Source organism: Anabrus simplex, chromosome 1, assembly GCF_040414725.1.
Source record: "Anabrus simplex isolate iqAnaSimp1 chromosome 1, ASM4041472v1, whole genome shotgun sequence".
Taxonomy (NCBI): domain Eukaryota; kingdom Metazoa; phylum Arthropoda; class Insecta; order Orthoptera; family Tettigoniidae; genus Anabrus; species Anabrus simplex.
This window is the reverse complement of record NC_090265.1, coordinates 157,781,402-157,807,078: the sequence shown is the minus strand read 5'-3', so window position 1 is coordinate 157,807,078 and position 25,677 is coordinate 157,781,402. Positions and strand designations below refer to the sequence as shown.

The 25,677-nt window shown below is 41.3% G+C and overlaps 1 protein-coding gene across 1 annotated transcript in view; it reads right to left on the bottom strand.

The window, feature by feature from the left end:
* The window catches only part of LOC136863327 (uncharacterized), an 89,626-nt gene that overhangs the window by 2,317 nt on the left and 61,632 nt on the right, over positions 1–25,677 (bottom strand). Inside the window, exons 4-6 of the mRNA XM_068225751.1 lie at positions 20,245–20,375; positions 17,007–17,159; positions 5,018–5,085 (exon numbers count right to left, since the gene is read on the bottom strand). Coding sequence (XP_068081852.1) covers positions 5,018–5,085; positions 17,007–17,159; positions 20,245–20,375 — 352 coding nt within the window. The remainder of the gene's footprint in view (positions 1–5,017; positions 5,086–17,006; positions 17,160–20,244; positions 20,376–25,677) is intronic.

The window sequence follows — 25,677 nt, the reverse complement described above, 5'->3', positions numbered from 1 at the left end:
GATCGTAGTATGTAAGTGCAAATGTTACTTAGAGGACCCGCTGAAATCGCTGTTGACGATTAAGATGCCAGATGCCATACCACCTGGACTACATTTCTTTCTTTCTTAGTCTGTTTACCCTCCAGGGTAGGTTTTTCCCTCGGACTCAGCAACGGATCCCACATCTACGGCCTCAAGGGCAGTGTCCTGGAGTTTCAGACTTTGGGTACGAGATACAACTGGGGAGGAGGACCAGTACCTCGCCCAGGCGGCCTCACCTGCCATGATGAACAGGGGCTTGCGGAGGGATGGGAAGATTGAAAGGGATAGACAAGGAAGCGGCCGTGGCGTTAAGTTAGGTACCATCCCGGCATTTGCCTGGAGGAGAAGTGAGAAACCACGGAAAACCACTTCCAGTATGGCTGAGGAGGGAAACGAAACCCCTCTGCTCAGTTGACCTTCCGAGGCTGAGTGGACCCCGTTCCAGCCCTCGTACCACTTTTCAAATTTCGTGGCAGAGCCGGGAATCGAACCTGGGCCTCCGGAGGTGGCAGCTAACCACTAAACCACAGACGCGGACCTGGACTACATTTACGAAATAAAAAGCATACGCCTCAACCCAGGATGGACCCCACGACCTCCTGCATGCTAACACAAAACGCTATCCACTGCACCAACTGTACAGCGCGACTATCAATCAATCAATCAATCAATCAATCAATCAATCAATCAATACTGATCTGCATTTAGGGCAGTCGCCCAGGTGGCAGATTCCCTATCTGTTGCTTTCCTAGCCTTTTCCTAAATGATTTCAAAGAAATTGGAAATTTATTGAACATCTCCCTTGGTAAGTTATTCCAATCCCTAACTCCCCTTCCTATAACTGAATATTTGCCCCAGTTTGTCCTCTTGAATTCCAACTTTATCTTCATATTGTGATCTTTCCTACTTTTATAAATGCCATTCAAACTTATTCGTCTACTAATGTCATTCCACGCCATCTCTCCGCTGACAGCTCGGAACATACCACTTAGTCGAGCAGCTCTTCTTCTTTCTCTCAATTCTTCCCAACCCAAACATTGCAACATTTTTGTAACGCTACTCTTTTGTCGGAAATCACCCAGAACAAATCGAGCTGCTTTTCTTTGGATTTTTTCCAGTACTTGAATCAGGTAATCCTGGTGAGGGTCCCATACACTGGAACCATAGTCTAGTTGGGGTCTTACCAGAGACTTATATGCACTTTCCTTTACATCCTTTAGTAAATTACTAATATGTGCTGACAGAGGTAGTTATCCTACATGCGGTTACAGTGTTGCCATATTGCCACTCTTCAACGTCTTTTTTTTCTGCCGGATATACTCGCAGGACGAACTTTTATGAGAGATGTTTTTTTATTGCTGGCATGTGAAGAGTCGCGCTGCGACGCCCGAGTGCGCGAATATATATCAGTTTACTTCACTAAGCAGTCCTGGAATGTAACTGTAAGCTTTCATTCGGGAGATAGTGGGTTCGAATTCTTCTGTCGGTAACCCTGAAGATGGTTTGTCTGTGGTTTCCCATTTTCACACCAGGCAAAGGTTGTACCATATTTAAGTCCATGATCATTGCTTTCCCAGTCTTAGTCTTAAAATGTTTGCCCTGTGAGTAAGGGCACACAGTCTATCCATGTACTTTATATATGTCGAAAGTGGTGGCTAGTAGGGGCGATTATCCAGGGTGCATATGTGGTGACCATCAACCCCTGCAGGCGTTGCTGCCACCTATACCTGCTAGTTCCTAACATTAATCTTTCCTATCCGACCTTCCTTGCTCAAGTCTTGTTCCCTTTTTTTTTTAATGTTGCCTTACATCACACCGAGATAGGTCTTAAGGACTAGGAGTGAGAAGAAACGGCCGCGGCCGTAACTAAGGAACAGCCCCAGCATTTGCCTGGTATGAAAATCAGAAAGCACAGTAAACCATCTCAAGAGCTGCAGAGAGTGCGTTGTTCTCTTTCGAATGCGAATGTGTTTTCTTTGAGAAGCTAAGATATGCTTTTATTTCACAGCCTTCGTAGTCCTTCTCTTTCTTTTTTGCCGATATTTTCATTCTGCGAAGAGTTTGAACTTTTCCCTTTATTATTCTGAATGTAGTTAATAATTATCTACCTGTGCTTCTCCTAAAATACGTGCAGGTTGAACATCGACATTCTTAGAGTTTATTTTATAATCTCTTGTAAAGTACGTTTACCGAACTAAAATTTATGGTTTGCGGAATTAGAGTGTTTGATTTCTTATTTTAAACAAGTATTATTATTATTATTCTTGCCTCTGTGGTGTAGTGGTTAGCGTGATTAGCTGCCACCCCCGGAGGTCCGGGTTCGATTCCCGGCTCTGCCACGAAATTTGAAAAGTGGTACGAGGGCTGGAACGGGGTCCACTCAGCCTCGGGAGGTCAACAGAGTAGAGGTGCGCTCGATTCCCACCTCAGCCATCCTCGAAGTGGTTTTCCGTGGTTTCCCACTTCACCTCCAGGCGAATGCCGGGATGGTACCTAACTTAAGGCCACGGCCGCTTCCTTCCCTCATCCTTGCCTATCCCTTCCAATCTACCCATCCCCCTACAAGGCCCCTGTTCACCATAGCAGGTGAGGCCGCCTGGGCGAGGTACTGGTCAAACTCCCCAGTTGTATCCCCCGACCAAGAGTCTGAAGCTCCAGGGCACTGCCCTTGAGGCCGTAGATGTGGGATCCTGCCTTATTCTTCTTTGTCCTTTTTTCCGGTGGATTTGGCCTACGTTTATGGCCACCTGTCTTTCCTGAGCCAACTATATCGGTGATGTTTGAATGTGCGGTGTAATATACAAGGTGTATCAAAACTCGACGACAAAAATTTAGGAATGGATTTCTCACATAGAGGAAAGAAAAAAAAAAGATTATGACAACAAGGGTTCGGAAACGTATACTTACAGATTTACTCAAAATTTTGTACATTTATAACGTACGTCTGTAACGGCAGCTGAAATACTTCAAGCATGTATCAGAGGAAATGTTCAAAGTGACGACCTTCAGCTTGAATACAAGCCTCCGCTCGTCGTCACATGGAGTTACGCCCGCGGTCAAACATGCCTGTATAGTACGTACTGCCTGATAGGTTGTCACAATACACTCACGTCAAGTTGCTTCAGCAGGAACAGGAGTCGCATACACGAGAGATTTAACGTGTCCCCACAGGTAGAACATTGTAACCGGTGTCTCGAAATTTTTTTTGCAGTAAGCAGGACCTGTAAATTATTACTGACATTAATCTGTGTCACAAAGCTTGAATACATCTGTAAGTACAGGTTTCCGAACCCCATATGGTCTTAATCTTTTTTTCTTCTCTCTATGTGAGGAATCCATTCCTAAATTTTTTAACATCGAGTTTTGGTACACGCTGTATATATAAATGCCTGGTGTGAAAATGGGAAATTACGGGAAACCATATTCAGGGCTGCTGACACCGGGGTTCGAACCCACTATCTCCCGGATGCAAGCCCACAGCTTTGCGCCCCTAACCGTACGGCCAACTCGCTCGATAAGAAAAATATTTAGTAAGTTTAATTCAAGATACTATAATACACTTTTCGTCCAATAGCTTCTGTTAATTCTTATATAAGGTTAGTAGCTTGTGTGACAAACCTGCATAAAACATTGCATATTTTGATCACGATTCAGTAACCAGTTCTTTATAAGAAAATTAGGAATTTCAACCAATCACAGCTGCTTCTCACCCCACTTTTATCATTTTCGTTTCATTGCATCTACGTGCGCTTGTCTTTAATTTAAATTCATCAGAACAGCGTACTGAAACACAGTATACGTTTGACCACAGAGCGCACAATCAATAGGACGTAACTCTGTTATTCTGATGGAGCCGACAGCCGACACATTAGCAGGCTGAGGCCAAAAAAATTGAAATGGAAATATAACAATCTAAAACTTCATAGAAAGGCAGGCTAAACACTATCACACATTTGCTTGCAAGGGAATTACAGAATGTGTAATTTTATAGACTTCATAGTTTAATATATATATTTGTTTCGAACTTTTTAAATTGAAAAGTTAATTTTAAAAAATAGGCGTGAAATTAAAAATGCCTGCGGGCATCAAATCATAAAGGACTTAAAAATCACTAAAAAAGTATTACAAGGTCCAGGATCTCAGCGATGCTGAGGAAAAGGTACTTCTGTATGACCAAAAATCAAATTTGAAAAAAAAAACTCTTTCCAAAAACATTTTACCTAAATTAATTAATTTTTATACCTAACAATAATCTATTTTAATGTGTGCAAAGTTTTATGATTGTAACTCAGATAGTGTCCATGTTACAAAGAATTGAAATCAATGAATTTTCGCGCATGTCTCCCCTTAGCAACATCATTTACTGATTGATTTTCATAATGACGTAAAATATTACCTACTGTAGATATGTCGGGTTAAGCATTTTAGTGTTATCGATAATGGATGTCGTCCGCCTCTGTGGTGTAGTGGTTAGCGTGATTAGCTGCCACCCCCGGAGGCCCGGGTTCGATTCCCGGCTCTGCCACGAAATTTGAAAAGTGGTACGAGGGCTGGAACGGGGTCCACTCAGCCTCGGGAGGTCAACTGAGTAGAGGTGGGTTCGATTCCCACCTCAGCCATCCTGGAAGTGGTTTTCCGTGGTTTCCCACTTCTCCTCCAGGCGAATGCCGGGATGGTACCTAACTTAAGGCCACGGCCGCTTCCTTCCCTATTCCTTGCCTATCCCTTCCAATCTTAAGGCCCCTGTTCAGCATAGCAGGTGAGGCCGCCTGGGCGAGGTACTGGTCATACTCCCCAGTTGTATCCCCCGACCAAGAGTCTGAAGCTCCAGGACACTGCCCTTGCGGCGGTAGAGGTGGGATCCCTCGCTAAGTCCGAGGGAAAAACCGAACCTAGAGGGTAAACAGATGATGATGATGATGGTAATGGATGTCACTCGAAAGAGAGTCGTATGGCATAGCTTAAAATAGTAAGGAAGACACTACATTATACTTACTGTGAAACGGAGTCAATGGGATCTTGATACATGCCACTGATGATGGATGATCCTTGAGACGATCTTTCCTACAAGTACAGGTAACAAAAGACAATCCATTAATCCACTGAACAAATGCTCAAATTCCAGAATATATTTTAAAAATATAGAGAGAATTTGATGTGTAGAAAGACGGGAACTTGTAGTTTTTAAAAACTGCTTATCTCGTTCTTATAATCACGGGACATGGGATCCGAACCAAAGGAATGTGATTTTTCATTTCAGAAATCTCACATTTATTAGCCGAAATTACTATTATACTTGTTCCACCTAGTCAATAAATACAAATGTATTTACAATTCAAAACTGTAAAAACATCCTATTAAAACAACAGTACATGTTTCGGCTTTATTAGGCCATCCTCAGCTGTCTAGAAATAACTTTAACTTAAAATTGATGTAGTGTAAATTGCAAATCTTGAGTAAAATTTACATCCATAGGATATCAAAATAAAATGAGTGCGTGCTAAAACATCATTAGTTGAAAGAGTCGCTTGATGTAATATGATGAAGTCAGAATGAGTCTAACATTGAGCAGTTTTGTGTAATGAATACGAGGTTTGTCCGGAAAATACGTATAAATCTGTCGGGGTGACGTATCACGTATCGCGGAGGCGCCGCCAGGTGGCACTGCTGTTGTCGCCAATCTTCTCAACGCTCAGTTCGAGTCGGAGAGCTCTGCGTGTCAGTAGCAGTGTGCGGCTGCTTGTTGAAAGTTCCCCGTTTTCACCTGCCGTCGGTATGGAGCTCTCTCTGATTGAGGAACAGCGCATCAACATCAAGTCTCAGAGCTCGTGTGGCCCGAGTTCGACCGGATTTGGCACAAGGAGGCAGGTGGATCCTTCATCACGACAATGCGCCCGCTCACACGTCGCTCGTTGTGCGTGAGTTTTTGGCCCGAAGCTCAATCACCGTGACAGACCACCCGCCTTATTCACCCGATTTAGCCCCTTGTGACTTCTTCCTGTTCCCGAAATGCAAAATGGTGCTTCGGGGGCGGCACTTGGGTGATGTGGAAGCCATCAAGGGAGAAACGACACGGCAACTGAACAGCATCACAACTGAAGACTTTCAACAATGTTATCAACAGTGGAAACGGCGTTGGCAGAAGTGCATCTTGTCTCAGGGAGAGTACTTTGAAGGAGACCATATTGTAATACCTGAATAATAGTCAAATAAAGTTATTATTCAACTTTTATACGTATTTTCCGGACAAACCTCGTACAGTGGTAATGAGATTAAAAGTTTCTTATGTTCCTTAAAGTGTGTTTCTCGTAAAAATATTGACAGCTAAATTCATTAAATTTGTTGTTCGACTTCATATAAGAACTTCTGAAATGTTAGAGTTTACAAATGTAGATTAAATTAATTTTAATGCCAGCCAGACTGCAGAGTGAACGATTTTAATGAATTAGCTGTCAACATTTTTATGTGAAACAAATTTGAAGGAACAGAAGAAACTCGTAATTTCATTACCATTGTAATTTATTACATAAAACTGCTCAATGTTAGACCCATTCTGACTTCATCATACTACATGAATCGACTCGTTCATCTAATGATGTTTTAGTGCGCACTCATTTTATTTTTATCATATCAATATGCCTTTGCTGGCGGGACCTAGTGTTTACAGTGCACTATGTCTTCTGGTATGGGCTAGAGCAATCTTGTTACTTTCATTGATGTGTCTCAGCTTTATCCTTGGCTTTGACAAAATGAAAGTGACTGAGGTATGAGTGATGCTAGTAATGCCATTCCTTACGCAGCCAGTCCCTGTTATGAATGGTGTGAAAATATTGCTCATAGGGTCAGTTGGTGCATGCATTTCAGTGGGCTTGGCAGACTGATATGCAATAGCAACTTCTGGCTCGGTGAGGAAAGCAACGGGAAACTACCTCACTCCTCATCTCCCTAGTACGCCTCTTCAGTGATGCCTAGGCCATCTATGGCAGCTGATGGCGAAACTGTTGAGGATCCAACCAGCCTTCGGGCCGAAGACTAAACATACATACATACATACATACATACATTGAACCCATGACCTTTGTGCCCTAAGAACATTATGCATAAATCGACAATCATTTAAAAGTTGGATTCTTGATAGCATGGATTTGACACGTGACGAGGGAGTGATTACCTTCGGTCCCACGCTCTGGGGTACGTAACGTCAGCCACACGTGTCAACGGCGGAAGAATCTCAAGTCATTTTTGTGAACTATTTCAAAGCGCATGTACATGGCGTGAACCAAGCCAAGTCAAAAAATATAGTGCCTATCAAAGGAGGTCAATCATCTCACAAATCGAACCCGTAAAAATTTTAAATGTCCATGAACACTACCGCCAGAAATGTAGCAAGCATGTAGTCACTTTCAAAACTCTTGAAATTACAGTTTAGGTAAGTCAGAAAATTTATAGAAATTTTCTTGGCGGCAAAGGGAGATATCCGAAGAGAGGGGGTAACTGCTATAAATATGAAGGGACGCCATGACGAAGTCTCCTTCTCCGGCATTTGTGATACAAAGCGGACGAAAAATTGTTGAGCTGCTCTGCGAAATCAAACAACGAAAGTAGACTGAGTTCAACTGCAGATTTCAGCCAGTGTGGCTAGGTCTTGTCTCCATCAGGAGATAGTTTTCTTGAGTGAAATAATTGTACCAGATAGGACGGTCAAAGTACTGAATAAATTTTAATGTGATTAAGTAATTCGTGTGCCGAAATAATTATAGTCCATCGTGTGCGCTCAGCAAACAAGTGAAGGGTATTTTCTTTATTTTTATGCTTTATTCCAGGAAACCTGAAGAAACATAATGGTTTGTAAAGCCATGAATGTAAAAATGGCTAAATAAAATGCCAGGGTCGCAGGTGAGCCTTATGACGAACACTGGTGTGACTACATGAGGTAGGTGACTTTCCATCTTACTACCTCTTATATCTTGTCTCATGATCTCTAAAAGTGTATTTGAATGAGGATATACGACGCAGTGGTCACCTCTACTAAGTTTTGTAAATGTGAGAGTACGACTAAAAGAGTCATTTGTTTTATTTCCCACTTGGATAAATGTTTGAAGTCTTGCGAGTGCCGTATAATGTTGTAACAGTTATTGAATAGGGTTTCGAAGTGATATCACGTCCAATGTAGATCGTCATCCGTGTGAGTGCACTGCCTATATTTTGTGATGCCAAATTAAGATGTTCATTCGACGTAAAATTTTTCTGTCTGCAATTTGACGTTAATAATAATAATCCATGGTTACTCATTTTCAATCGAGTGGAGGCGCGCTGTCGGGTGAGAACCTAGGGTGATGAATTTGGTCACGGAGAGAAACGTTTTTCTAGGCCCATTTTAAACTGTGTCTGACTGACAATAAAAGATCTAGTAGAATGTTTCAGTCATTTTCTCGTAAAAATCAAGTTATTAAATACGATATGCTTTATGCGAAGTTATTCATGATTAATGCATTCTGCGATGTTAGACGTCGAGATTTCTAGTGAGGATTTTATTCCAGTTCTTTGTCGATGATAATTGTGGAGCTGGGAAACAGAGGTTACTTTGTTGATATGAGATTTGTGAATCAGGTTGGACCTGTCATTGAAGCCGGGACACGGAAGCCCGAGGAATGTTTTATATGAGTTGAGATGAGATGTGCGAATCAGGTTAGAGTCCTGTCATTGAAGCCGGGACACGATAGCCCGAGGTATATTTTATAATGTTGGGAATGGAAAGAAATTCATAGAAATCCATAGCGGTATTAATTGGCGACGCGTATAATTAGCGTGGGCATCTTGAAGCTTAATCTGTGCATTTTGTTGGTTAGAATATCGTATTTGTATAAATTTGTCGGCAGAGTTTAAAGGGAGCATTTTGAAAAGCCAGTCAGCTGGAATAAACCAGGTATTTCATGTAACTGCCAAGCGAACTTGGGGGCGAGAGGCCTCAGCTGTGATAACGGGACAGACGTGGAATTGAGATTGTACTGTATTCTCGGCCAGGGAAAACGTTAAAATGCTGGATTTAGTTGAAATTCATAGCCGGTAATGATCTGAGTATTGTGAAATACTGTAAAATTTGTTTAATTGGGGACGTATTGAACATTTGAAACCATGAACTTCGAGTATAAGGAACAGAGTAACCAAATTCAGGGTTGTCCAAAATATAGAGCGATGGTTGTGATTGATCGGTTTGTCTGTGAGGGGTGTGCAAAATTCATAAATGGTAATGACGAGATATGACATCGTAATTATATGGCGAGTTGTTTGGTTTGTACGTAGATTCATAGGATATCCAAGTGTTAATAACGGTTAGGACTAGATTAGATTTTAAAGTGTGAAATCATGAGACAAGATATATAACTGGACATGAATTATGTAACAAATCTTTTCCAGCCAGATAAATAACATAAGATTGAATTCACATCACAGCTGCGTAGAAATTTGTGAAGAAACCAGAGTCCGCGGAGATAAAATTTACGGTTCTTTAACATTTCGCTAAATCATTTAAATTTATTTAATTATTAAATTCAGTGAAACCGCATTTTGAAATAACTTTAATCAAGCGAATAACTTGGAGATGCATTCTGGAAATTTTAGTTTGTTTTTCTGGGGGCATATTAAAATATAAAGTAACGTTTAAGGGGACATATCCGAAGGAAATGGATTTTACTGCCACAAAGTTTGTGAGCATTGCTATTGTTGAAATTATTGAACTTTGATTGATTGAGCAGTGAATGTGCTGGGGATAGTAAAGTGGAAACTTTGGTCATCAACCGATGTAACTTAATTGTGTTTAGCCTTCAGCCTAGAAACTTGGATGGTCAGGGGGTCATCAACCTCAGTGACTTGGATTAGGGCCATATGCCATTGTAGCATCATTTCCTTGCGGTCATCATCCACGATGACTTTAAAGTAACTTAGAAGATTAGATGTCGGTCCATGACATAGACGCAGGTCACATCGATTCAATTAAGGGTTCATGCCGTAGAACCACTGTGTGGCACACACCAGTTGGACTGCCTTAATTATACCCAGAGTCCAGAGTTCGTGTTACGAGGGCTGGACCATAACGAATCACTATGATGGTGCATGTGGTCTCACATGGAAGCCGAATTTAAGGATCTCCAGACTTTCCTTTCTTAAATAATTAATAATTGAGACAATGGTTTCTAGTAAGAATGCCCATCAGGCAGTTACGTTAAAGTCTCACACCAGTGTTCTGACGTTTATGTAAAATGATTGTGGTGTCCAGTGGACACAATTGACTTCTATGATACCGTTGACATATCAGATTGCTTCAGAATTTCCTGAATAAATAGGAATCTTTTAAACAGACCTTTCATTCCAGTAGATAGATTAGAATTACTGAACCCTACCTTTACCTCAGCAAGTGACGAAGAACCCGATACGACCCAAGAGACAGATCTCATGAACTTTGCTGATAGGTAAGGAAGGTAGGTATCCCTCAATATGGACCAAAGGGTTCAACACACATACATACATACATACATACATACATACATACATACATACATACATACATACATACATACATACATACATACATACATACATACATACATACATACATACATACATACATACATACATACATACATACATACATACATACATACATACATACATACATACATACATACATACATACATACATACATACATACATACATACATACATACATACATACATACATACATACATACATACATACATACATACATACATACATACATACATCATCATCATCATCATCATCATCTGTTTACCCTCCAGGTTCGGCTTTTCCCTCGGACTTAGCGAGGGATTTCACCTCTACCGCCGCAAGGGCAGTGTCCTGGTGTTTCAGACTCTTGGTCGGGGGATACAACTGGGGAGTATGACCAGTACCCCGCCCAGGTGGCCTCACCTGCTATGCTGAACAGGAGCCTTGTGGAGGGATGGGAAGATTGGAAGGGATAGGCAAGGAAGAGGGAAGGAAGCGGCCGTGGCCCTAAGTTAGGTACCATCCCGGCATTCGCCTGGATGAGAAGTGGGAAACCACGGAAAACCACTTCCAGGATGGCTGAGGTGGGAATCGAACCCACCTCTACTCAGTTGACCTCCCGAGGCTGAGTGGACCCCGTTCCAGCCCTCGTACCACTTTTCAAATTTCGTGGCAGAGCCGGGAATCGAACCCGGGCCTCCGGAGGTGGCAGCTAATCACGCTAATCACTACAGCACAGAGGCGGACTACATACATCATATCAATGTAAATTTTACTCATGTTTTGCAATTTCCAATACATTAATTTCAAGTTAAAGTTATTCCTAGACAGCTGAAGACGGCCTAGAAAGGCCGAAACATGTACTGCTGTTTTAATACGATGTTTTTACAATTTTGCAGTCCATCCACATAGTATTGACCTCAGGAAGGGCACTCGGATATAAAACAGGGCCAAGCCCACATGTGCGACACAGATCGCACCCACGACCCCCACCAGAATGTGGGGGAAGAGGTAAGAGAAGAAGAAGGTATTATTATTATTATTATTATTATTATTATTATTATTATTATTATTATTATTATTATTATTATTATTATTATTATTATTATCATGATATTTTATATATAATGCTATAAAATACTATAAATGGTTTTCTGAAACGTGACATGGAAAATCCAAAATTTTGATTTGCATTATTATCCTTATTCCTACTGATATAACAAGAGCTCTATACATTTATTCAGAGACAATCTGGAGCTCGAGTTTTATTTATTTTGACTATTTAGCGAACAATTACAATACGAAATAAATAATGATAATATAAGTGTATATGTACCAGGCGGTCCTCCATCCCCGTACTTTGTACTTAGAAGTGTCCGCCTGCACTAATCATGAACAGGATGCCTTATCAGTGGCTTACAAAGGAGCGCTACTACGTGCTGTATTTCGGACATAAAACAAATAGTAGTCATTTTACTACAGACGTTCTTTAACAGGGTGCATTTGTAAATACACCAAAAAACATAAAATAATATTTAATAACTTATTAATTTTAGGTACAGATATTCCATTCTACCAAAAAATTACTTGTATATGCTTTGAAAGATCCATTAGCTCGTAATTGCAATTCTGTTTGACGAAATACGTGTATAGAAGGCAGGCGGCTATTTGGAAACTCCTGCACATACCGTCCGCGAGCTTCGGCTGCATTCCAACCAGACTGTCCATAGATTAAAATTATGTCTGTGCATTCGTTGTTCCTGAACACGGCAACCATTAACGATATGTTGACAGCAACTCTAGTGCTACCCTACTCTACCAAATACCAGATTACTACTGAGCGTTCGAAAACGAGGTTTACTAAAGCAAGAGGGCGCATATGACGGGTGGTGCTGAGAAACATGAAGCGAACAGTCGTTCGGTTGTTATCTCTATATTCTGGCTAAAGTAACATGCAGGCAGTAATTCCCCTGTGAAAATCAGTTATTATTACACATCCCATTTATCATTTGTGCATGCGGTACACTTGTCAGTAGAAGGTACGGTACGGCGTTGGCGGGCCACCAGGTGTACAATACATCAAACATATAGGTATTCACAACCTATACCGAGAACAAAACTTTCAGCACGGAAATGTTGTTGTTGGAGTCATCAGTCCATAGACTCGTTTGATGCATCAGTCCATAGACTGGTTTGGTGCAGCTCTCCAGATGCCAGCCTATCCTGTGCTAACCTTTTCATTTATACATAACTGCTGCATCTTACATCTGTTCTAATCTGCTTGTCCACCCCTACCGTTCTTGCCGCCTACACTTACCTCAAAGAAACAACAACAGAACAAGTGTTGGGTGTCTTAAGATGTGTCCTATCATCCTATCTCTTCTTCTCGTCAAATTTAGCCAAATCGATCTCCTCTTTCCAATTCGATTCAGTACATCTTCATTCGTGATTCGATCTATCCATCTCACCTTCAGCATTCTTCTCTAACACCACATTTCAAAAGCTTTTCGGTAGTTGCAAGGGCGGCAGTCTAGATGATTGACAGATACGGCCTTGTAATAACACTCAGCATGGCTTAGCTGTGTTGATAGTGCTACACGGCTGAAAGCAACGGGAAACTACAGCCGTAACTACCTCCCGAGGACATGCAGCTCTCTCTGTATGAATGATGTAACGATGATGGCTTCCTCACGGGTAAAATATTCCGGAGGTAAACTAGTCCCCCATTCGGACCTCCGGGTGGGGACTACACGATCAACAGGAAGATGGATACTGACATTCTGCGAGTCGGAGCGTGGAATGTTAGAAGTTTGAATCGTTGTGGTAGGTTAGAGAATCTGAAAAGGGAGATGGATAGGCTAAAGTTAGATGTAATTGGTATAAGTGAAGTACGTTGGCAGGAAGAACGAGATTTTTGGTCAGGCGACTACCGAATTATCAACACAGAATCAAACAGGTCAAATGCAGGAGTTGGTTTAATAATGAATAAGAAAATAGGGCAGCGGATAAGCTACTACGACCAGCATAGTGAAAGAATTATTTTCGTCAAGATAGACACCAAACCAATGCCCACCACAATAGTGCAGGTCTGTATGCCTACTAGTTCAGCGGATGATGAAGAAATCGAAAGAGTATATGAGGAGATAGAAGATTTAATACAATATGTAAAAGGTGACGAGAATCTAATTGTGATGGGAGACTGAAATGCAGTGGTAGGCCAAGGAAGAGAAGGTAGTACAGTAGGAGAATTTGGATTGGGACAAAGGAAGGAAAGAAGAAGTCGGCTGGTTGAATTCAGCACTGATCATAATTTAGTCCTTGCCAATACTTGGTTCAAACACCACAAACGACGGCTGTATACATGGACGAGACCTGGGGACACTGGAAGGTATCAAATAGACTTCGTTATGATTAGGCAGAGATTCAAAAGCCAGGTGTTGGATTGCAAAACTTTCCCAGGAGCAGACGTGGACTCTGACCACAACTTGTTGGTCATGAAATGCCATCTAAAGTTGAAGAAATTGAAGAAAGGAAAGAATGCAAGAAGATGGGATCTAGACAAGTTGAAAGAAAAGAGTGTGAGGGATTGTTTCAAGGAACATGTTGCACATGGACTAAATGAAAAGGCTGAAGGAAACACTATAGAGGAAGAGTAGAGAGTTATGAAAAATGAAGTCAGTATTACTGCTGAAGAAATGTTAGGAAGGAAGAAAAGATCAACTAAGAATCAGTGGATAACTCAGGAGATACTAGACCTGATTGATGAACGACGAAAATACAAGAATGCTAGAAATGAAGAGGGCAGAAAAGAATACAGGCGATTAAAGAATCAAGTGGATAGAAAGTGCAAGGTAGCTAAGGAAGAATGGCTGAAGGAGAAGTGCAAGGATGTCGAAGGCTGTATGGTCTTGGGAAAGGTAGATGCTGCATACAGGAAAATCAAGGAAACCTTTGGAGAAAGGAAATCTAGGTGTATGAATATTAAGAGCTCAGGTGGAAAGTCACTTCTAGGGAAAGAAGACAAAGCAGAAAGATGGCAGGAGCATATCCAACAGTTATATCAAGGTAAAGATGTAGATAATTTGGTTCTGGAACATAAAGAGGCTGTTGATGCTCATGAAATGGGAGATCCAATTTTGAGGTCAGAGTTTGACAGAGCTGTGTGCGACCTAAATAGGAACAAGTCACCTGGAATTGATGACATTCCCTCCGAATTACTGACTGCCTTAGGAGAAACCAGCATGGCAAGGTTATTTCGTTTAGTGTGCAAGATGTATGAGACATGAGAAGTCCCATCCGATTTTCGGCAGAATGTTGTTATACCTATTCCCAAGAAAGCCGGTGCTGACAGGTGCGAAAACTACCGCACCATTAGTTCAGTATCTCATGCCTGCAAAATTTTAACACGTATTATTTACAGAAGAATGGAAAAACAAGTTGAAGCTGAGTTGGGAGAAGATCAGTTTGGCTTCAGAAGAAATGTAGGAACACGTGAAGCAATCCTGACTTTACGTCTGATCTTAGAGGATCAAATCAAGAAGGACAAGCTCACGTACATGGCATTCGTAGATCTAGAAAAGGCATTCGATAATGTTGATTGGACCAAGCTATTTATGATTCTGAAGATGATAGGGATCAGATACTGAGAACGAAGAATTATCTACAATCTGTATAAAAATCAGTCTGCAGTGATAAGAATCGAGGGCTTTGAAAAAGAAGCAGAAATCCAGAAAGGAGTGAGGCAAGGCTGCAGTTTGTCCCCCTCCTTTTCAATGTTTACATAGAACAGGCAGTAAAGGAAATCAAAGAGAAATTTGGAAAGGGAATCACAGTCCAAGGAGAGCAAATCAAAACCTTGAGATTTGCCGATGATATTGTTATTTTATCTGAGACTGCAGAAGATCTCGAGAAGTTGCTGAATGGTATGGATGAAGTCTTGGGTAAGGAGTACAAGATGAAAATAAATAATTCCAAAACAAAAGTAATGTAGTGCAGTCGAACGAAGGCAGGCGATGTAGGAAATATCAGATTAGGAAATGAAGTCTTAAAGGAAGCAGATGAATATTGTTACTTGGGTAGTAAAATAACTAACGATGGCAGAAGTAAGGAGGATATAAAATGCAGACTAGCACAAGCAAGGAAGAGCTTTCTTAAGAAAAGAAATTTGCTCATTTCAAACATTGATATCGGAATCAGAAAGATGTTTTTGAAGACTTTCGTGTGGAGCGTGGCATTGTATGGAAATGAAACATGGACGATAACTAGCTCAGAAAGAAAGAGAATAGAAGCTTTTGAAATGTGGTGTTACAGAAGAATGCTGAAGGTGAGATGGATAGATCGAGTCACGAATGAAGAGATACTGAATCGAATTGGTGAGAGGAGATCGATTTGGCTAAATTTGACGAGAAGAAGAGATAGAATGATAGGACACATCTTAAGACACCCAGGACTTATCCAGTTGGTTTTTGAAGAAAGTGTAGGTGGTAAGAACGGTAAGGGTAGACCAAGGTATGAATATGACAAGCAGATTAGAGCAGATGTAGGATGCAGTAGTTACGTAGAAATGAAAAGGTTAGCACAGGATATGGCGGCATAGAAAGCTGCATCAAACCAGTCTATGGACTGATGACTCAACAACAACTATTCTCTTTCTTCCTGAACTAGTCGTCGTCCATATTTCACTTCGTAACAATGCCACGCTCTACACGAAAGTCTTCAAAAACATTTTTCTAATTCCTATATCAATGTTTGAAGTGAGCAAATTTCTTTTCTTAAGAAAGACCCTCCTTGCTTGTGCTAGTCTGCATTTTATGTCCTCCTTACTTCTGCCATCGTCAGTAATGTTACTACCCAATTAACGATATTCATCTACTTCCTTTAAGACTTAATTTCCTAATCGAATATTATCTGTATCACTTAACTTCGTTCGACTGCACTCCATTACTTTTGTTTTGGACTTATTTATTTTCATCTTGAAGGCCTTCTCCATACCCAAGACTCCATCCAAATCATTCAGCAATTTCTCCACATCTTCTGCAGTCCCAGATAAAGTAACAATATCATCGGCAAATCCCAGGCTTTTAATTTACTCCCCTTGGATTGTGATTCCCTTTCCAAATTCCTCTTTGAATTCCTTTACTGCCTGCTCTATATAAACATTGAAAGGAGGGAGACAAACTGCAGCCTTGCCTCACTCCTTTATAGATTGCTGCTTCTTTTTCACAGCCCTAGATTCTTATCACAGCAGACTGAATTTTATACCTATGTTAGATAATTCTTCTTTATCGGTGTCTTAACCCGGTCACCTTCAGAATCTCAAATAGCACGGAAATATATTGCTTTATTTTTGTATTAAACACTAATATACAGTTACGAAAAAACATGGTGTGTCCTTTACATTCGAAACTTAGAAGTAAGTCAATTAATGTTGAAATATATTAATTATAGCGTATTTACCTCAATTTTACCAACGCCATCGAAACGGAGTGCGGCTCGTGCGAGGTAAACCACAGAAGCCACGTTGAAAACCCATAGCACATATCCACGAGCAGCCAAGGACATCATTAAGGCAGGCACTGAGAGGAAGCCCGCGCATGGACTTCTGGGATGCTGTGAACATAACAATTCATCAGCGTTGATCTGCTGTACAAGACTGAAAAAAAACGAGGTAAATAGCATGTTCAAACCAATTTCCACTTGCTGCCTTCAACATGAGATGGAACGTAGAATTAGTGTTTATTTATACCTACATTTATTTCCATCTAACTTTTCACAGAGGAGATCAACATAATCATCTTCAGAAGGTTAGGAAATTCCTCAAACTGTGGCGATGGCTGCCCATCGCATGATCACATGGGCAACCCGTCCGACTCGTTGGCTGAATGGTCAGCGTACTGGCCTTCGGTTCAGAGGGTCCCGGGTTCGATTCCCGGTCGGGTCGGGGATTTTAACCTTCATTGGTTAATTCCAGTGGCCCGGGGGCTGGGTGTTTGTGCTGTCCCCAACATTCCTGCAACTCACACACCACACATAACACTATCCTCCACCACAATAACACGCAGTTACCTACACATGGCAGATGCCGCCCACCCTCATCGGAGGGTCTGCCTTACAAGGGCTGCACTCGGCTAGAAATAGCCACACGAAATTATATGGGCAACCCGAAGAAATTCTATGTATTTTAAACGTTGTAATTGTGAAAAAAGAACCGAACGTAGGTGTCTGGGATTTCAAACTGCCGTTATTTATCATGAAGCCGCCAATGAGGTTTCTTCCGCAACTCCTATAGCGTGGTATATCGTTGAGAGCATTTCTAGGATTTGCGATGAGTTGCGGGCGAGGTGCGATGAGACGTTCGGGAGGAAAAAATTATCGTTTTAATGTTGTGTTGGAGATGGCTTTGAGCCGGCTGCCGAAACCAGTTGCACTCGTCTGGACAATGATTAATGACTGACAGATGAAATGAAATGATATTGCAGAGTGTCACTGGAATGAAAGATGACAGGGAAAGCCTGAGTACCCAGAGGAAACCTGTCCCGCTTCCGCTTTGTCTAGCACAAATTTTATATGGAGTGACCGGGATTTGAACCACGGAATCCAGCGGTGAGAGGCCGACGCGCTGCCTTCTGAGCTACGGAGGCTCTAAAATATAATATTATGATTGTAAACTGAACGAGTGGTGAGAAATCATATGTTTGTGTGCGTTTGTACATATTGTATATAGACCTACCTGCTCCTTTCCCTCAGTCTTGAATAAATATTTGTGTAAAAGATCAAAATATTAACTGTGCACTTGTGTTTCCTTCTTTCTTTTCCTTTAAAGTCGTGGGTCATGGTGGGTAAGGGTTGGACAAGTGAATGAAGTTACGTAAGGCCCGAATTTCAGAAAAGTATGGATGATTTCGGATTTTATATTATCTTTATTACCAATTCTAATACTCAAAGATGAATTGCTTAATTTGTGGATGTGAAATTAAAGTAAAACACGAAAGTTGCAGTGAAGAGAATGCTTCTCAAAGTGGAAGGGCTACCAACATATAAATAATTGAAAAATACTTATCATGTATGAGATACGCAATATCTTAAATAAAATGTCTGTTGCTCTTAAATTATGAGTTTGTAATTCCATCCTTTTCTCCCCTTGTGGGTGGGGGCGGTAGAATAACGTCCACGGTATCTCCTGCCTGTCGTAAGAGGTGACTAAAAGGGGCCCCAGGGGCTCTTACATTGGGAGCGTGGGTTGGTGACCACGGGGGCCTTCAGTTGAGTCCTGGCATTGCTTCCACTTGTGCGAGGCTCCTCACTTTCATCTATCCTATCCGACCTCCCTTGGTCAACTCTTGTTCTTTTCCGACCCCGACGGTATTAGAGCATTCGAGACCTTGGGAGTCTTTCATTTTCACGCCCTTCGTGTCCCTTGGCTGACACTTTCACTTTTCAAAATGTCGTATCCCTTCTATGTTTTTTCTCTGATTAGTGTTACCGTATATAGGGGATGGTTGCCTAATTGCTCTTCCTCCTAAAATAGTAATCACCACCACCATTGTATGGTTTTCTATGTGGCGGAGAAAATTCGGGAACAGTTTTTCTTTTTGCTATTTATTTTACACTTCACCTATTCAGACACTTTTATGAGTTAAAGAACGCAATCAAGAGCCACTAAATTTAGCGACGGTGGTCCGGGCTTTCACTGCACTGTTCCCGAATGCAAGCTCACAGTTACGAGACCCGAACCGCATAGCCAACTCGTACGGCGTGGACACTGATCCTTGGAACATCTATATATTTGAAACACGAAGCTGATTCTTGTTACATCGATTTTGAGAGAACAGCTGAACCGCTGGGTATTGTAAAGCATTCTGACGAAAGCTCTTGGCCTGTAGATTTGCAGAGTGTTTTTAAAAGCATAAAAACATCTTGCCGTATATATTTAAATTATTAAAGAAAAATGTAGCATTCTGATTGGCTAACGCGCTCGGGTACTGGCGAGCCCAAGGCCCCCTGAAACGTGTGATCGCTGAGCAGCAGGGACGATAGGGGAGGTAGAAGGGGAGTAGGCACGCGTGCGTAGTTAGTGCTTTACTAGTCAGCTGGTACTTCCTGGACAGGAAAAACCGCTGTTTCGCTGCCCAGCTGTTCAACAGTGCACATTACGTTCAACATTTATCTAAATTTAAATGAGAATTCGGTGTCTGGTTTAAAAATTAAATTCCAAAGCAACTGGCTATATTCGATTGGCATGGTTTAATATAAAGCTCCAATGACAAATAATCATTCATAATTGTGTGTGAATCGTCTTCTGAAATATATCATAGGTAACGTCATTCCATTCCTTCTGGTGGGAAAATTATTGTTCTTGGAAGAGATTTCATAAAGGTTTTGTCAGTTTTGCCACATAGTCAACCAGTTATTTAATTACTAAACCAAACCCCGTAGTGTAAGAACCCCGAAGGGCCATAGCCTACCAAGCGACCGTTGCTCAGCCCGAAGGTCTGCGGATTACGAGGTGTCGTGTATTCAGCACGACGATTCCTCTCGGCTGTTTTTCTTTCTTTTCTAACCAGTTGAAGCCCGTCAAGACATGGCGGTCAATGGGGTAAATATTTATTGACGGATTTCCTTATAGTAAAATAAATAATAATAATAATAATCCATAAAATAATCAACTTGAAATCAAGACTGTAATGTTACATACCTCCGCTAAAGTGTTGTAGTCGACTCCAAACACTACGGTGACAGAGAAATCCAGAACACAAATGGCGCCAGTAACAATTGTCCACCCGTAGAGGATGTTCCGTGTATACTTCCACTCTTGCTTGTGCATGTCTGAAAAGAACATTTGGATTACACCTGCACTATTCAATAAATTACCAATGAGCATTTACTCACACAAAAGTGAGCGGACTCTAGTAGATGAATCAAAGTCTTTGTATTCCTCAGAAAAATATATCTCATTGTAACGTGATGGCCGGTGTATGTGTGTATGTTTAGTCATCAGTCCGAAGGCTAGTTGGATCCTCAACAGTTCCACCATGAGCTGTCATAGATGGCCTAGACATCACTGAAGAGGCGTACTAGGGAAATGAGGAGTGAGGTAGTTTCCCGTTGCTTTCCTCACCGAGCCAGAAGTTGCTATTACATATCAGTCTGCCAAGCCCACTGAAATGCATGCACCAACCGACCCTATGAGCAACAGTTTCACACCATTCATAGCAGGGACTGGCTGCGTAAGGAATGGCATTACTAGCATCGTTCATACCTTGGTCACTTTCATATTGTCAAAGCCAAGGATAAGACAGAGACAGATGAATGAAAGTAACAAAATTGCTCTAGCCCATACCAGAAGACTTAGTGCAGTGTAAACACTAGGTCCCGCCAGAGCAGATAAATAAACACATGGCTGGTAGCTTCTACTGTATGATTTATTATTAATCACTGATAACTGCTCACACAATTACACCAGTTAGTGCTCTCTGTCTGTCTGTCTGTCTGTCTGTCTGTCTGTCTGTCTGTCTGTCTGTCTGTCTGTCTGTCTGTCTGTCTGTCTGTCTGTCTGTCTGTTCTCAATATTCACTCATACTAATTCACACTCAGTCTTTCTCGGCTGACACGGTCTCACTCAACTACGCTATACTAGTTTTACTTCCTCTTGAAACAATAATCACCACCACCACCTGTTACTCGAGCCACTTTATTCGTGATGTACAGGCCGTACTGTAGCAAGAGCGGGAAAGCAATCAGCTGATCGTTAGGGTGGAAGTTTAGCACGTGGGTTAGTTGAGTTACTTTTGAATTCTCCGCTCTTTTGTTGAAATTTGTATCGCTGGCCGCAGTTTACTCAGATATATATGAGGTAAGTCCTCATCGACTGCATTATTAAGTGAAAAGTCCTTAATTAGTGAAGAAAGTGCGAGCATGTATTCGTATGAGGCTATAGGTTAATAAGATAGTTTTTCAGTGTTTTAATATTGTAGTTTATTTGTGTCCGCCTCTGTGGTATAGTGGTTAGTGTGATTAGCTGCCACCCCCGGAGGCCCGGGTTCGATTCTCGGCTCTGCCACGAAATTTGAAAAGTGGTACGAGGGCTGGAACGGGGTCCACTCAGCCTCGGGAGGTCAAATGAGTAGAGGTGTGTTCGATTCCCACCTCAGCCATCCTGGAAGTGATTTTCCGTGGTTTCCCACTTCTCCTCCAGGCAAATGCCGGGATGGTACCTAACTTAAGGCCACGGCCGCTTCCTTCCCTCTTCCTTGTCTATCCCTTTCTTTCTTCCCATCCCCCACAAGGCCCCTGTTCAGCATAGCAGGCGAGGCCGCCTGGGCGAGTTACTGGTCATTCTCCCCAGTTGTATCCCCCGACCCAGAGTCTGAAGCTCCAGGAAACTGCCCTTGAGGCGGTAGAGGCGGGATCCCTCGCTGAGTCTGAGGGAAAAACCAACCCTGGGAGGTAAACAGATTAAGAAGAAGAAAAGAAGAAGAAGTTTATTTGTGTAATGTTATATCCGTAGTGTAAAATTAATTGAGTTAGTACACTCAGAGTTTTATTATCAACCACGATTTGTATACAATTAAAGGTTATCAGTGAGAGAAATTATCATGACTAAGGGTTGTTGAGTGCCTGGCTGCGAAGCCATTTATAACGAGGAGAATACACTCCAGTATTTGTGTTCCCCTCTGATGAATAAAGAGTTAGGTTATGGAAGAAGGTAATTCCTAGGGAGAATTTAATAGTTAATCACAACACAGTTGTGTGAATCAAAAACTTTCCTAAAGGCCAAATCCTGAGGGAAGTATGAATTTCACGTCCAGATGGTGAGTTAAAAGGTCTTACAATGGCATAAACATGGGTAACATTAGGTTTCCTATTTGTTTATGTAATCAGACTTACGGCTTATTTGAATTCGGTGTATTTGGAAATTCAAGTCCAATTTATGCATTATCGGAAGGTATTGTGGAATAAGAGTGCAGATATTTTTCCCTATCAAACTACATATCGTAGGCAATGGCACAGGGTTATTCCATGAAAATTGAATATGAAAATAATTGTAAAGGCATTATTTGATCTTTAAAAAACTACATTTCTTAACAATAACAACTTAATTTCATAACAGTGACAGTAAATGTTTGGTTACTGTTAGACATTATCTTACTCGTGATCTCCCTTGTAGGTACTGAATTGGTGGTAAAGAAATAATTTACATTTGCAATATATTGTATTGGTAATTGGTTGCATGTTTTCTAACAACGTGTAGTATGTGGAATGTTCAAGTTGACTAGAAAATGGATAGAAATCGCAAGGACATGTCTCAACGTTTTCGCCTGTACTCACGGAAACGAACGGATATACGCTTACGCTGCCTGAACCGTCAACGATAGATCCCAAGTGTAAGCATACGAATTGTAGAGCATAAAAACCTCTACAAAAAAGTCCGGGATGGTATATGCCTCTTTCGAACCGGATGCCCTCTAGAAGCGATTTTATGTTATAGTCCGCAGTGAAAAAACATAACTCCTTAAGATTAAATAAATATTTCGATATTATCCTCGAACTCCTCATCGAAATACATTGTTTGACCTCCTCCACTATTTCATAAGGATTACAAACACCTTGTCAGGACATTATTTGCATGAATAGTTTAGAAGTTATGACCATTTTAGACTGTAGTGGTAATTCGTTCCCTGTTGTCTGCTAGCAAGTTGTCTCTACCTAGCCGCTAGAGGTGCTAGTGTCGCTCCAGCTGTCAAATGGATGAACCTTCCTCTTATTAGAGCTTCGCGACTGTATATATTAGACTGTGTTTTGACGCTCATTTTACTCTTTCAGTTGCCGCAGAAACCGATAACTGTTATGGCGACTTATGGCTGATTTTTAATTCATTTTGTCGAAAAAATACCAAATGTTTCACCCGAGATCTTTTACATGCCGACATCGTACCACGTGGAGTGCCCAATGGACTTTTCCCCACCCTTCAAAAAATTTGACTACCTCTTTCGAGTTTCAACTTTCAATCCTTGGATTCGGAGACTGACACTCGAACACTGATCCACAGAGGCAGAAATTGTTTTAATGCCTCTTCGTTCATGATTGCTAATGTAAATAAACTTTTATATCTTGCTTTTAACGCGATAAGTCAACTTATGATGAAAGGACTAAACTTAAGGAAAGAGGCTGGTCACTTCAAGTTACATTTGATGTTGCCTTGACAAGCTGTTATCATCATGAGTATCTCCATCGACACAAAATTGATTGTATTGGGCTGTGTTCTACTCTATCCTAAATCTTCCACAGGATCTCCTCAAGGAAGAACCATATTATTTTCCAATTTTTTTCTGCACCTGATGACATCAGAGTGCAACCTATTGAGCGACTTGTAAGTCATCTAAACTTTTTTGTAGCCTGTTGGAAGTTTCACGTCCCGTATGCCAAGACATTCTTTAAAGATATTAACTTATGATAAGCCATCTGAAACTCTTCTGGTGGTCTTGCAACTGGTGATAACTTTTTGAAAGGGGAAATTGTAGGGATGTTGATGCCCTCTTTATTATAAAGCATAAGATTAACGATTTATAAATGCCTTCTCCCAGTACTACAATACAGGGTGTTTCAAAAATACACGGCATAAATTCAGGGTTGAATTCCTCACATACAGAGAAGGAACATGGATTCGGAAATGCGTACTTTCTTGGTCTCCACGATCACCTGATTTAAACCCGTTGGACTTCTTTGTGTGGGTTTAAGCAAAGTATTTGGTGTACGCGACTGGCGACTGTTGTGGACGATGAAGCAACACTTCACGGCAGAATTGTAAGATTCTTTGAAACAGTACGTACAACACCGGACATATTCGAGTGTGTTCGTAACTCCATGCAACGTCGAGCATAAGCCTGTAGTATGGCATGAGGTGGGCATTTTGAACACCTGTTGTAAGATAATGACCGGAGTACATCAGTACATGCAAGAACCCCAACAACGCTTGAGGTTATAGCCTACGACAGAGTCTGATATCCCGAAAAATACCCGTTTCCGGACCCATGTTTGTATACATATTTTTCCTTCTCTATATTTGAGAAATTCAACCCTGAAATAATGGCATGTATTTTTGAAACACCCTGTATACCTCCCCAGGTTACAGGCCCATGAATACTCTCATCATCAGTTGTATCCCTGGTTTACTTTCCTTTTTTAGTGGCTCAAGAACACCTTCTTCTATATTAGTGGCCCTGCACCTCATGACACCAGAGTGCAAACTATTTAGTGACTTGTAAGTCATGTAAACTTTCATGTGGCCGTTAGCAATTCAGAAACACTTTTTCCATTTTAGTGGCCCTGAACCTCATGACACCAGAATGCAACACATTTAGCGACTTGTAAGTCATGTAAACTTCATGTGGCCTTTACCGACCCATAAACACGTTATTCCATGCTAGTGGCCCCGATATACGATCCTCTATCTTTAGCGACCCATAAGCACTTTATTCCATGCTAGTGGCCCTGTTATGTGATCCTCTATCTTTAGCGACCCATAAACACTTTATTCCATGCTAGTGGCCCTGTTGTGTGATCCTCTATCTTTAGCGACCCATAAACAATTTATTCCATGCTAGTGGCCCTGTTATGTGATCCTCTATCTTTAGCGCGACCCATAAACACTTCATTCCATGCTAGTGGCCCTGTTATGTGATCCTCTATCTTTAGCGACCCATAAACACTTTATTCCATGCTAGTGGCCCTGTTATGTGATCCTCTATCTTTAGTGACCCATAAACACTTTATTCGATATTAGTGGCCTTGATGTAGACTACTTTCCCTCTATTTTAGCGGCTCATAAACAATATCATCCATATTAGTGGCCTTGATGTAGACTACTTTCCCTCTATTAGCGGCTCATAAACAATTTCCTCCATATTAGTGGCCTTGATGTAGACTACTTCCCTCTATTTTAGCGGCTCACAAACAATTTCTTCCATATTAGGGGCCTTGATATAGACTACGTTCCCTCTATTTTAGCGGCTCATAAACTATTTCTTCCATTTTAGTGGCCTTGATGTAGACTGCTTTCCCTCTATTTTAGCGGCTCATAAACAATTTCTTCCATAGAAAGGGGCCTTGACACACTTTATTGTGACTC